The following is a 14457-nucleotide window of genomic DNA, read 5'->3' as shown; positions in this document are numbered from 1 at the left end:
CCGCCAGACGTCGAATAGTGGAAGCATAGAAACATTTCATTGATACATTTCGCTCGTCTTAAGCTTTTCGCAGAAAATGCACTACAGTGCGCATGGCAATCAGCGTTGCGAATCTTTCCGATTCGTTTGAATTTTCGTTATTAGTTTATTGTTGTCTAGCAAAAATAGTTAAACGTCAGGATGGATTTTTGATAGCATTTTAGTTTTTGAATTGCACTACACCGATAAAGAGAAGGTTGCACCTTTGATTTTGTGCAGTTGCATTCGAGAGTTTATTTCAATTGCATGATGACACATTTAAAGTGCTGCTTGAAAAGTGTGGGTTAGGTTTGACATATTTTCAAACCACTCCTGTAAAAGTCAGGCACTTTACGAATTACGTTCTTATTAACTGTGTTCCGTGAAAGATTCTAGTAAATTCTTTTTAGCTTGCAGATAGTGTTAGTAAATAGCTAAATAAACTCATTTTGGTTGTACCGATAACTGGTTCCTGGTTTCTGAATCATCGGATATATTGATCAAAAGGCGCCGAAACGGAACTCACGTCGAATTCCGTTTTCGGAAGCACCCTAAGTAATGATCAACAGACTTTACAATTGAACCAATAAAAAATTCTCAAATATGACTTTGCAGATTATTACAAACTTAGAATCAAATCAAATGTCCTATTCTGTCATCAACTGGTAATGAATTTTATCTGTATTTGACTCCCGATTCCGAAATAACAAGGCCACGTGTTTTAGAAATTTCCAATTCACATTTAATTGAAGACGCAAAAAAGAATTAAAATTCTTGTCTAAACTTGTCTTAAAACCATTCAAATTTTCAGGACACATCAAATCACTTCGACTAAACCGGTTACACATTACCGGTTTCAAAAGATAAAAAAAAATACGAAAGATAGTAGATTCTGGCATGGAACTAACATCGGTTACTTTTTTTATAAGAGTATAATTCTTTAAAACTGACTTTAAAAATTTGTAAATTGATAGTTAATGGCCAAACAAGTTAATGGCAGTCCTCGTTTCCTAGTTTTGTTGAGTCCTAGTGAATCCATATTAATTAACGTTCAGCAATTAAAAAGGCTCGCAATTAACAAAAGGTCTACTTATTGTTATGAAAGATTTTAAATTGGCAGATTTGCTCTGCACCCACAAAAATGCATACCAGAATTTCCACCTTTCAACTATAAAAATGACTATCAAAGATTACTGCAAATTAAACCTAACATATTTGTCTAATATTAATTCAACAACAATTTATATTTTCTTCCTAATCCGAATGAATTACTTGTTCGAGGCTCAGAAAGAAAATGAAACACACGGGGACTTAACGAGCTTCTGCTTTGGTTATAAGCATAGTTCATAGTTCAGAACAATTAATCCTCATCAGTTGACTAAAAATTCTATCAGTACAGAATGAGGATAGAATTCAATAATAAGTGTGTGTCCTCAGTCAATCGAATTAATTAATAATTTAGTTCAACCTTACAGTGCATTAGCATGTAATATCGTACTGATATAGAAATCGAAATTCATATAGAATCGATATCCGTACTGAATACTTCAGTATCCCAGTCCCGCTGGCATTCGAGTTCAAAACAATACAATTCATCTTTTCTTGAATGAATTTTTCGGATGAATCTTGATATTTTAAATCAATAATGAATAAATAATTGCCTAGGTTATTGTAATTAGAAGTACTAAAATTATGTTTGATTCATAAGATATTGGTAGTACATTTTTAAAGCTATCCTCGTCTTTGGACGTTTCAATCGAAAATAATATTATTCCAGTGTCCGGATACTATCTATTCAATAGGTTACATGTGTGAGTAAGCTTAGTGTGTGGTGTGTTTTTATACTTCATGCGATCTGTTTAGGTGAAAAAGTTTAATAATTGTCATCCGAAATATTGAAGGATAAAGAAAACTCAGAATATGAGCATAAAACTGTGACGTACAAAAGCAAACGTTGAAGCAATATTTTTAGAATTGTGATTGTTAATAATTTCGAAATGGTACAGTTACTGCTTCGGTCGGGTTCGAATTTCCGAATGGATTTCTTATTACCAAATATACAATCTTGTGCCCTAACCCAGACTTGAAACAGTAATGCAAAATCGAAGCAGGTGTGTTTTAGGGGGCAAACAAACTCTATGAAAAAGTATCGCATCAAGTCGAAGTTCAGTTTTCTTTTTCGTTATGGTTTTTTTTCTATAGTATGCTCACGCCTTATTCAAGCCGAAATTCAGAGACAGTACTTACCGGTAGGTCATGCGAATGAGGTAAATGATCTTTTCTCTGAAAGTAGGATAAATAATTAACCCGTTTTAGTGATACTCTAGTGATTTTAGTTACAGAGAGGTGATTGGATTATTAGAAGAGAAAAGTTTTGATAGATCTCTTGGAAAGATTAGGCAGGCTTGAAAAAGACCAAAGCAGTAAATCATTTTCTCTCAGTTCGTGTTCGCATCTTATCCGACACAGTTGCAAATTGTTTACGGTCGACAGCTATGACAATGTGCGATCTAACGTTCTGTTTCACAACTAGAGGCGTACGAAGACGAGGATGATGATTGCAAGTTTATCTATTTCCACTTGTAAAAACATTTATAAATTATTTACGTGTGAGAAAAATAATTTTTTATCTTTGTTCTTTTTTTGCGGAACCCACGATTATGCTTCAAACAATGAAAATTTTCAGTTTCGATTTCGGCATGTGAGAAAATGTTATGTTGATCATATTCAAATGATTTTATCTGTCGTCTAAGGAGTGTATCGATAAGTAGTTCAAACAGTTATTACTCTGAAATGGCTTAATTTTTTGCAGCGTATTTTGCGGTGACATGTTTGTTTACATGTCAATAACAGCTGCGCAATCGATTGGTTTCGGTACGGTTTATCATTTTAATGATAAGTCGAATTGATCCGGAAACGCGAAAGAAAAATCTGCACACTTGGTGCTCAGAAAGTGGTGTCACGTACAACGAAATTGCAAACGGGTGAAAGGCACCACACCAGTGTCAAAAATATTATCGAGAAGTTCGGTAAGACCCTTTCCATGAAGGATTTGCCCCGATCCGGTAGGAAAACGGGTCCCAGCCAGCCCGGCCGGGACTTAAAAGTGGTTGAGTACATCAGGAAAAACCCATCGTCGTCGACGCGGGATTTGGCCAAGCAGTTCAACACCAGCATCGGGATGATTCAACGGATTAAAGTTCGGAACTCCCTGAACACGTACAAGAAACAGAAGGTGCCGAAATAGTCCCTGGTACAGCAAGTTCAGGCCCAAACAAGAGCGCGAAAACTGTATAACCGGATTGTACAGAATAAAGACGGATGCATCCGGATCGACGACGAAACCTACGCCAAAGAAGACTCTCGAGCGCTGCCCGGACGGCAATATTATACGAAATCGGTGTACCAGGACCTGGACGACGCTGACACCACGGTGGCGATGGAAAAGTTTGGACAGAAGGTGTTGGTCTGGCAAGCAATTTGTACCTGTGGTTTGCGGTCGTCGATTTTCTTCACGAAGGGCACAATTAACGCCAAGGTGTACGAGGAAGAATGTTCGAAGAAGAGAATGCTGCCACTGTACAGAAAGCATAAGGCTCCTCCTCTATTCTGGCTGGATTTGGCTTCAGCCCACTACGCCAACTCCGTTCTACAGTGGTTGTCAAAAAATAATGTACAATTCGTGGAAAAGAACATCAACCCACCGAACTGCCCGGATCTTCGGCCAATTGGAAGGCAGGTACAGTGTCCAAAAACATGCAGGAGTTAAAAAAAAACTGGACAGCTGCCACCAGGAAAGTCACAAAAGTAACTGCGCAGAATTTAATGAAGAATGTCAAGTCCAAAGTGCGAGCGTTTCACAGAAACTAGGATTTTCTTCAATATAAACAGTGAAATGCAAAAAATGTAATTTTTCCACAATATATCGATAACTGATGTCAAAATATATTTTTTTTTTGCTTTTTTATTCAATAATCAATGTTGCTAACTACTTTTCGATACACTCCATTATGAAATGTCACGTGACGCTTGCACTCTGACAGCAACCTTAGATTGCTAGTGGGACGCTTTCGGAATGCACATATTCGTTAAACAGAAACCGAAATCTTGGCCTGCGCGACCAAATTCAATTGATTTCAAGCGCTGCAAAGTTATACCAACGGATTTGAAATTTTGCTGTAAGATGAAATGCATCTAGACGTAAAAGATGTTGGGTAACGGTACCCCCATTCATCTCAGCTCCAGTAGTCATATAGCAATCTATTCAGCTCGACAAACTGAGCCAATGTCTCTTTGTGTGTCTGTATGTGTATGTATGTAAAATAAAAAGGCGTTTTTCTCAGAGAAGGCTGGACTGATTTTGACCAAACTGATTGCAAACGAAAGGTCTTACAAGAAGTAATAATTCGACACGGCAATCCAAGTTGTCATTGTTAAAACCCGTCGATTTTTAACGAAGATATCAATGTTTTTGTGTAAGCGATTTATCCCCTCCTCCTGTGCACAGTGGTCCCAATTAGACCAAAACGCGTTTCTTGTTTGCGCTTCTCTTGATATAAATCATATTGTCAGTAATCCACCTAGAAGTGAGGCTGAAGTTATAAGTTTCCTATATGACGTGATAAAGAATTAATTTCTTCGGAGAAATTGTAGACCATATTATTACAGAAACACATAAAAAGCCTTGGTATTACATTCCTATAAAGGAATTTGACCTTCTGTTTCAACAGACTTCGCAGTCGATTCAGAGTGTACAGAACCATTGCATGGCTAGTACTATGGATCCTACACTGACACTACGAATCCTTCCAGGTCGGGGCTCGAACATATGACAACTGGTTTGTAAGACCAGTGCCTTATTGCATTGAACCGCCAACCCGGGACTACAGCAACACATGCCGAACTCTTTACATCTGTTTGAAATCGAGATACGAAGCATTGTTTATCAGAGGTCCCAGAATGTACCTTTGCATTTTACCGTTTTATAGACATAAAAATGTGTGCAAAATAAAGAGGCATGAATCTTAGAGAAGGCTTGACCTATTTTGACCAAACTAAATGCAAATGAAAGTTCTTCTCGGAAGTATATACGCTATTTGGATCTTTTTGGATCGGATGATGAGTTCTGCAAACTTTTATTTCAAAACATGCAGTTTACGAAAAATATCTACCTCAATTGACCTTGAAAACAAAATATGATTTCAAATTTAGATATCTTATCAGAATACTAATCCAACGAGTCGTAGATTGTAAGAATCCGTCATCTATTCACGGAGACACGATTTTTTCGCCATATCCCATTAGTCTATATTTACAGTACTTCTAGAACCGGTATTCAGAGACCAGCATAACCTAAAATGGTTTGTATGGCGATGAATTTTCAATAGTTCTGAGCCCAGATTTGACAATATTTTTGGTATCGTCATCTTCTATGACGGTTTAAATTTTGAAAACTCATTACCTTTAGTCGAACATCAGAATTCCTTAATCGAAAGTCGGAATCGGAAAAAATCACTAAATATGTAAGTCTTATTATTTGAAATTATGTTTATGAAATTCGATTTTACCTTCGTTGAGAAAATGATTGAGCTCTTCTATTCCCGGATTACGAAATTCGGAATTCGAAAATCGATGTAGCCGAAGTCAGTTAAATTCACCTAAAGGATTGTAAATCATTTCATTTTATTCGAAATGTTTGAAAATCAGTGTAGCCATCTTTGAGGAATCGTAGAGCAAATAAAATTTTTTAGGTGCCTTTCGGGATCAAAGACCGAATATCGTTAAAACTGAAATAAGTTTATTTGGTCATCAACCATCAAAATCTTTGAAACCGATTATTTTATGTGATATTCACATTTTAAAACTAATAACCCTGTATCACCTGAACCGAAAGTCGGATTTAATTAAAAAAAAAGAAATATTATGGGAACTTGAAAAATGTTGAGCGACATTCTAGTGCCCCATGATGATACTAGATGAAAGTAAACCTTCTCCTTCTACTTTCCGATGCCGTGTTTGGTTTCTGCCTTCCTTGTGTAACCGGAGAACAAAATATGTCAGGTTCCTTTGCGCAACCCTGTACATTCGATCCTTCGCCTGGAACTAGACGGAGTACTTTAGTAACGCAACTTCAGTCTTAATTTTTCGGAGCTTCTGCGAACCTGAAGCCATACTTCAACCTAAATCGCCGGACCGACTTCAGCATTCAACTTCTAGATCTTCTGGGGAGAAGCAAAAGCTTATGTTAAAAGAAGTGCATGAATACAGCCTCCCCCGATGTATTATGCATCCCTTAGTTCCCGGAGAATCGAGGCATCAATTTATTGAACAAGGCATAGTAGTTAGCCCCACACGCAAGTTCACACATGTGCGGTATGTCGACAACTACCGAAGCACGTGAATGCATAAAGCATTTCACCTTGTAAAAAAACATACACACAGATAATTTGCGAACTGAGTCGAATGGCATATGACACTCGACTCTCCAGGCCTTGATTCAAAAGTCGGTTTTTCACAGGCTTCCTATACGAGAAATCCAAAAATAACACAATTTAAATTATTACTAATATTGCAATCATACACAATTCAAGAGTAGCTTCAACTAGAATATATGTAGAATATATTCAGTAGTAGCTTAAGGTAGAATATATCTACATTTAATAACATTCAAAAGAACCCTGGGCTCTTGCCTAAAAAAAATCTCAGTATTTAATAAATATATCAGAGCACTATAAACTAGAAGAATCGGAGCTTTGCGTGACTGCTTCCATACACCACTGCTTCCATACCATATAGTCGACAATCGGTCATCGAAGCATTGCATTGTCAATGGAACCATTATAGAACTCTTTCAATAAATAAAAAAAAATCCACAGCAAACATGGTCGATGTTGATCACGTTCGTTACCAACGTCAAGACTTTCCATTATAATATTTCGAATAGGCCGAACGGGTTTCACAACCCTGCGTGTGGCTGTTTTTCCGTCTTTTCGACTCAAAGCTTCTATAGTAACTTGCAAAGATTAGCACCAGATTGATCTGCTATTTTTCTAAAAGGAATTTTATTTCCTATGATAACACTAGCATAACCAAACTGGTGAGGCGGTGAGGGGGAGGTTTCTAGGACAAATCGTCGCAGTCAGCATTCAATAGTGGAAAGATTAGGTGGAAAAACTTAAACACAAACAACGCTGTAAAAAAATGGGGTAAGGAAGCGATAAAACCGATGGAGACGCCCGATTGTCTGGCCGCGGCCGTCGCAGCTGACGACGAATGGAGTCAGACGGAGTCGGATGAGCTGGATGGAAATGGGGGAGTAAAAGCTCAGGGCAGTTTCTTGTACTAACCAAGCGGAAACCCGGCGCTGGCGTCTCGTTAATTTTGATTTATGTATTGTTTGTGATGCCCGATCACGATACACCAGCGTGGGCTAGTGCCTAGCTGTAATAGTTGTTATAGTAGTAGTAGTAATAGCAGTAGGAACAGTAGGAATTCGAATGGATAATGTGATGGGAAAAAATAAACACGAAAACTGTGTTGCGCCACCAGTACTCACCCTATGCCTATCTAGTGGATCACCGTAAATGTCTCTCCCTCTCCTATATACAAGTTCGTCATACCGCGTTCTATCTTCAGGGAAAATTAATTCTCTTATTTCTGTTACTAAAGTATGCTGTGAAAAAAAGAAGAGATTATTATAAATAATATGAGTGGCACAGCGCGAATATGTTTAGTTGTTACTTCTGTGGAATCATTTCCGCCATTTGTTTTCTTCAACTGGTGTGTTTTATTTAGTGAAAAAATAAATTAAATAGAATTAAACCCTTTGGTACTTAAGGGGGGGTTTTGAAAAATCATTTATTATTTTCCTTGTATTTCCTCGTAGTAAAACATTTCAAGAATATTCTGTGAAATTTTCAAGCCTATCGGAACAAAACTCAGCAAGTTATGGGCCTTTATCTTTGCCGATCTCATAATACGAAGAAATAAGAGCTGCGCACACAGGCCCAAGATTTCTGCTTCGATTGACTTAAAAACTGTACAAAACATTCTCGAAATGTTTCATTAGAACAAACTACAAAAGAAAAAATATGGCTTTTTGAGAATGTTAGAGCCTACGTGCTGCCTTGAGAAATAAATTGTTTCCTTCGATTTTATAGACAATACACTTTAAACGCGTTTTCTCGAAAGCAGGTTTTGAAAGCCCGTGTCCATCGTCATTCGAAACCTACTGCACCGATTTTTTTCAAATTTTGCACACACTTTCTACATATAAAAAACCAGACCCCAACGTTTTCCTTTTCCTTGTTTGTTACTTTGGGGAGGTTTTACAGCTACAAAATGGCAGATTTTTCGTAAAAAATTGTAGTTTTCACTTTGAACAACCACCAAAAATTCAATTAAAAAAATTCAAACAGAAACGTTGAGTTCTAAAAAAAAACTACTCTATCTATGCTGCTTTGATTTGTTGACTTCTTATCAGTCTGCGCTGAGATACAGTGGACACCGCAAATCATGATTTTTAAAAAGCGTTCTCAAAAACACCTCTTCACAGACTTATTTCTCAATGTTTTTCCACGAAAAAAATACAAAATGTTGTTCGAATGATGCTTTTTATCATACAAAAAATTTGATTTTATTTTGTTGCACGATAACTCTGAAAAAAATTCTTAAAAATGATGATATTTTTCATCATTTAGACCTTCCCCCTATTTAAAGACGTTGATACTCAGTCCCAGTTTTTTGTCCTAAAATCGTAGAAACATAGTCTATTTTAAACCACATAAAATTTAGACTAGCTTCCGTTCATAAAGCACGTGGATCGAGATTGGACCCTACTCAGCCTCCCGTCCCTACCAGTAGAATTTTTTGGAATTGTTTAAACTTGGGTACAGTACTATAAATTTCGAAAGATTTAATCGGGAAATATATTTTTAAATTTCTCCTTTTTTATCATTTCATATGGTAAAATTGAAGGAAATAACTGCATCATCATCTGCACTTAATTATGTTGTAGATTCTTTATTTGACGAAAGCAGGTCGGATGGCACCGAGCATAAAATAATTAACGATTTTATCCAGAGCACAATATGCACAAAATCACCCTAAGTTTCATGTGCTTGCTGATCAATGACAGCCAAACGATCTTTCCATATCGCATTGCCGTATCCTCTAAACTGAAGCACTTTGCCTGGTGCACCGAATTTCGTGTATCATATATCATATTGGATGTATATAATGTAAGTACCTCTTGTCGTCGTGTTAGTGTCTTTTCCGTGCACATGAGTTACTGCACAGATTCAGGAAGAGAAGGAATTACTGAGCTCAGCTCTGAGATTTGTTGTTCTCTTAGTCACGTTTGGCTCTGTGAGAACTGGTATGCACACCTTCAGGAGAGGCTTCAGTGGCTTATGCTTATGGCAGTTGAAAACAAATTGCTGTCTCAGTTATTGACAAATTTGCTTGACGTGCAGTGTATCGAATCCTTCTATTGTATCGATAATACGAAATGAGTTTAATAAAAACTTCCCATCCAAAAATATATCGTTAACACAAGTGAATATGCTCAATCTTTTGTTTTCACGTACAGCGAAATGTAACATTTGATATCACACCACATAATCAGTGCACATCCTGTAAATTTTATCACAAGACGCCACTGTGTTTTTTCTAATATTACAACTTACACGTGTTCTGGAGTGGTATGATGCGAACAGGGCCGCCGGAAGGAGAGCAGAAAAGGGAGAAACCCCCCCGGGCCCGGACTTTTTCAGTAGGCCCGGAGGTTCGAAGATTCAAAATTGTTCTTTTCATTTTGCATAACAAAACAAAATATCAAAAATCGAGACAAATTTGGCTTGCGAATTATTTCGTAAAAATAATGTATTTAAAAATCTCCTCATTCTATGATTATCCATGCTCACAATGTTTTCTAATTCTCATGTTTAGGGTCCCGTAATATTGCAGTCCCTGACGAAGCGGAGGGGAGAATCAAAGACATTCAACAAATGCAGTCAAAGCGGAAGAAATACGCTGATTCCGTGTACGTTCCAACTTGTACTAGAATAAAACCATCACCCTTAATATTGTATTCAAAAATCCCCTTTTAAAATTATTGTCAGTTCAATTCTTTCATAATTCTAGTTTTATGGATGTGTGTATGCGAGTGTTCATTGGATGACAGTTTCATTCAGAGAAAATTTAATGGTTCTAAAGTATATTTCTGACGCATATGGCTATTCGATAGCATTTATAGACAACAAATAAATTTCGAAATACAAAAACAAGAAAATATTATGGACTTTTATGATTGATTTTCAGAACGTGAGCACAAGTTTTGACTCAACGAAACAAATTTATATAAAAATGACGATGAATCACAAAAATTATTTTTTATAAATCATGGAGACTTTCGCTAAAACCGTAATTATTTCAAGGCGATTAGTAAGAATTCTTATTTTTATCTATACATTCACGATAAAAATTGAAGCGCATGAAGTTTAGGCATTAAGAAAAAGCCTCAAACTCGTAATTAAAATCCAAAATATTTTTACTGATTGCATTCAAAACCGACATATTTAAGAAAAGTACATTATCAAAATGACAATTTATTCATTGCGGAATACATTCCATCCGAATAAATTTAATGTTGATCGTAAACCTGGTTTCCAAATTTTCTTGCATTATGAATCATTCCGGATGATCTTATTGTGGTTTTCAGTAGGCTGTCGAATTTGAATTTTTTATGCAAGGTTTCTGATGAAGCATTGAAGAGAGCTACAAGTATTTATTAATATTAAAAATGTTACTTTGGATGTTACCTGCAATATGATGACTTTTTTGCTATATTGCGTCAAGTAACTTTGGACATATCAAAAACGAGTTATTGATAGTCCGTAAAAATTTAGGAATATTTCTGTGGTACCAGCGGATGTTAGGTTCCGATATTTCAAATGCATAATTTCCATCGACCAATATTTCAATCCTTTTCTTGAGCTTTTTGTATTATTTCGTTTTTCGGAATTTTTTGTACATCGAAAAAATATGAAAAATTTATCTCACATATTCCACAGAAGCGCCAACAAAAGACGACATTGTTTACCTGCCAGTAACGTACCTTCTCGGGTGTATCTAACATTTCTAATAAAACAGATACAAAGGCCTCTATGGTCATTCCTCTAGCACCATATTCCGCTATATAATACGATAGGTTAGCAAAATGATGGCGAGGTAATAGGGATCTGGCTTTTTCTTCCACCATTGCTGACACCGGACATTTCCGGCGAGTTCTACACGATAAGAAATAGAATACAATAATGTTGAGTGAGTTTTATCCAATGGTAAAGCGGGAGCGAGTTCGCTCGAAAAAGAAAAAAAAACAGAGCAACCTACCTCACTCCTGTCGGACTGTAGGCATCCCACGGTTCTGGTTCAACGGTGGTACATGAGTGTGGCACTTTTCCGACGTCCCGCACCAGCAGCGACATCCGTTTGTGGAACTTAAATTGACTAACAGCCTCGTCATGGGTCACATCCATGAATGATTGATTATTCACTTCGAGGATCTGATCGCCGACCTGCGGAAGGGAAAAATAGAAATTTGTAATGAAAAATAGTTGTCTTTGAACAGTAAGAACCCTGTGCAAAGGAAGGAAGGAAGGATGACATCGAGCACTTACCATCAGTCCTGCCCGGTCCGCAACGCTATCCTTGTCGACACCGGTGATAAAAATCCCCAGCCCGTATTCAACGCCACCCCGTATCATCAGTCCAAGGGATTGGCCGGGCTCTATCACTAGGTCAACTCGCCGAACTCTGCAAAGCATAGGCAAGCAATGAAAATATAGTTAGTTGGTCGGTATGCGGCTTACGATCCGAATGCAGGTGAGATAAGGTCGTAAATTTACATTAACAATGCAATTCTGTGCCATCACCATTTTTGCTACATCGGAAACTAGGTGGACTGGCGTGTTTCCGCAAGAGGAAAGTTTTTCTTTTCGGAGCACCTGAAGGAGGTTACTTTATTGCTTGGTCGTTTTTTCGAGCTGCTGCAGATGTGATGTGCACTGCATGGCAAATTACAAGGTGCCTGAAATGTGTTGAAAAACTTGTGCCAGTTAAAAAGCGGCAGGAATCCAGAATTAGCGCGAGAGGTTGATTGCATAGTAGAACAAATTTTCGACCAAACTATGCATGCATCCAAACGCTCTCTGCTCAGAAAAGTTAATCTGCAGCTCGTTCCGGGCCAATCAAACCTTCGAATGAACGAGATTTTTTCGGTAATCATCAGTTACGATTTTTTCATCCAGTGAAACAAACCAGAAAAAAGTATACAAATCCCGAATTGAGCGATGAAGCAACCCAAAATGAAACACTTACCGATCCCTTCGTTCCGGCCGGCGGCCACCGTAATCGTACGGTGGCGAGGCAGGTCGTCCCTGGCGGTCCATCCAGGAGCAGGTTTGCCGGTTCGGTGGCGGTGGGTAAACTCCAATCGGGCCTCCTACCGAGCCGACGGTGGATCCCGGACCGACGCCGACAAGTGAGGCACCTCCTAGTGGATCGGCAACAGCAGCGGCTAGTCGACTGGTACTGCCAACCACGCTGGGAGGTGGCCCGAAACCGTGCAGCGGGGCGGTGGAGTTGATCATCGAAGCCGCTGCCGACGGAGGGGCCCGGACCGTCATGCTGATTTGACGCGACGATTTCAGGATCTGCACACATCTCTACATTTTAGGTGAGAAGAAAAAGAAAAAGCAAATGTGGCAATAGAAGAGGGAGAGTTCTCTAAACAGGATAGCGCCACTAGACAGCGACAGTCCTACGAAGTAAATGGAAGAATCGTACTATTGAAGGAAAATAGTAAAAAATGGAGCACAATCTGAAGCGTAAGCATGCAAGCGGATCCAATCACAGAGAGCAGAGAAAAGAGAAAATGAAATATTCGTGACAATCACATATAAACTACATCTACAAAAAAATTATGATGAAGAAGCAACTTAAAAAAAACACAAATTACCTATAACCTAAGAATGATGATGATTTACGGTTACTAAGTTAGCAAAACCATCTTTACGAGACTGATTTGTTTTTCTTCACGGAATCTTGAAATCTTTTCTAAGATTTACCAAACAATCGGCGTTTAAATCGGTTAAACTCATCAACAAAAACCTGTTCATAATCCACCTTATAGTGTTAAGATTCCGTTCTTTTGTCATTCAAACAGTCGCAATGTAGCATGTTTGAATTGAGTCAATTTTTTACCGAAATTGAGGTACCAGCAGCCGAATTCTGGTGACAAAATTTCTTGAAAGAAATGCGAATAGCAACTGCGTCTGTGAATTCCCGTCAAGTTCAAGAAGAGATTTTTTGACACTTAAAAAAGAACAAAGAAAATAATTTCCTCTTTAGCATTTTTGCCTAAAAAATCCTAAAAGACAGTGACAAAATTCGGCAAACCAACGAAAAATTAGATAGGGGTAATGGAGTGATTATTTATGTAATAGTATAAGCAAAAGCAAAGATGGTGGCCACGGCAAGAGAAAATTTAGCTGTTTCGCTTCCGTCGATATTCGATGGATACTAGCAATCCGTTCGAAGTACCGGGCTAAAACATTGAGAAGCTAAGCTTCCTAATTGATCTTATCTTGTAAGATCAACTTGTTAATACGATTCCTCTACATTTGCCGGATCTACCCAAAACTAGGTGCATTTACTAAAGTTAAGAACATTTACCTTTGCTACGAACGAGCGGTTGCGAGAATCGGGGAAGCTGCATTAGGCATATTTTTCTTGCGCTCGGCTAACGGGAAAGTATCGAAATTTTATTTGTGTTACTTTTATTGTGGACCAAGGGATGTTTCGTTTTGTTAACCTAAAGAAAACTACCAAAGTCATCCAGCGGAAAACCATTGAATCGCATTTTCTCTTTGCTCGAAATCAATTTTATCCCATTCTCATTAATTGGAATTCATCAAGTATTCATGACAATTTTGTGAAGAGAAACACATTTTAAGATTTTTTTTTCTTCAAGAAAATTTTGATAAAGTTTTTATTTTGATTGACGACGTATGCGGACTATAATTGATGCGTTCGAATAGAACATTACAGGAGAAACGATCGCAATATAAAGATTATCACGACAAAGTAGCTTTGCTACACTGCAATGCAAGACATTGTATTCCGAAAGTCGTAAAAACTTATTTGGAAACATTGAAATAAGAAGTTTTGCCATTTTCCATGTTCACGAACAATGAGTCATTAACAGTTGCTCCATCATACTCTTGGAAAAAATGAAGACCAATCCAAACTGTAACTTTTTGGTCGTACAGAGGCGTTTCCTCAATTAATTGAGGGGTTTCAGTGACATAGAACCGACAATTTTGCTTATTAACGCATCCATTCAACGTTTTGTTTTGGTTTGGTTGGTTTTCACAATTG

General features: G+C 37.7%; 1 protein-coding gene across 16 annotated transcripts in view; it reads right to left on the bottom strand.

Annotated features, from left to right (window-relative positions):
• Positions 1-14457, bottom strand: part of LOC131438189 (whirlin) — a 282897-nt gene that overhangs the window by 126451 nt on the left and 141989 nt on the right. For 13 of the 16 annotated variants that reach the window (XR_009230891.1, XM_058608027.1, XM_058608039.1 and 10 more), the window contains 6 exons: positions 12397-12743; positions 11697-11832; positions 11410-11594; positions 11135-11306; positions 7574-7690; positions 2266-2301 (listed from right to left, as the gene is read on the bottom strand). Coding sequence is in view for 15 of the 16 variants with exons in the window: in XM_058608027.1 (XP_058464010.1) it covers positions 2266-2301; positions 7574-7690; positions 11135-11306; positions 11410-11594; positions 11697-11832; positions 12397-12743 (993 nt within the window). In the remaining variant the exon portion in view is untranslated. The remainder of the gene's footprint in view (positions 1-2265; positions 2302-7573; positions 7691-11134; positions 11307-11409; positions 11595-11696; positions 11833-12396; positions 12744-14457) is intronic. The other 3 variants (XM_058608034.1, XM_058608035.1, XM_058608042.1) reach the window with 2 other exon arrangements.

The sequence above is a fragment of the Malaya genurostris genome, chromosome 3 (assembly GCF_030247185.1).
Source record: "Malaya genurostris strain Urasoe2022 chromosome 3, Malgen_1.1, whole genome shotgun sequence".
In the NCBI taxonomy this organism is placed as follows: Eukaryota; Metazoa; Arthropoda; class Insecta; order Diptera; family Culicidae; genus Malaya; species Malaya genurostris.
This window is presented reverse-complemented; position numbering and strand designations above follow the sequence as displayed.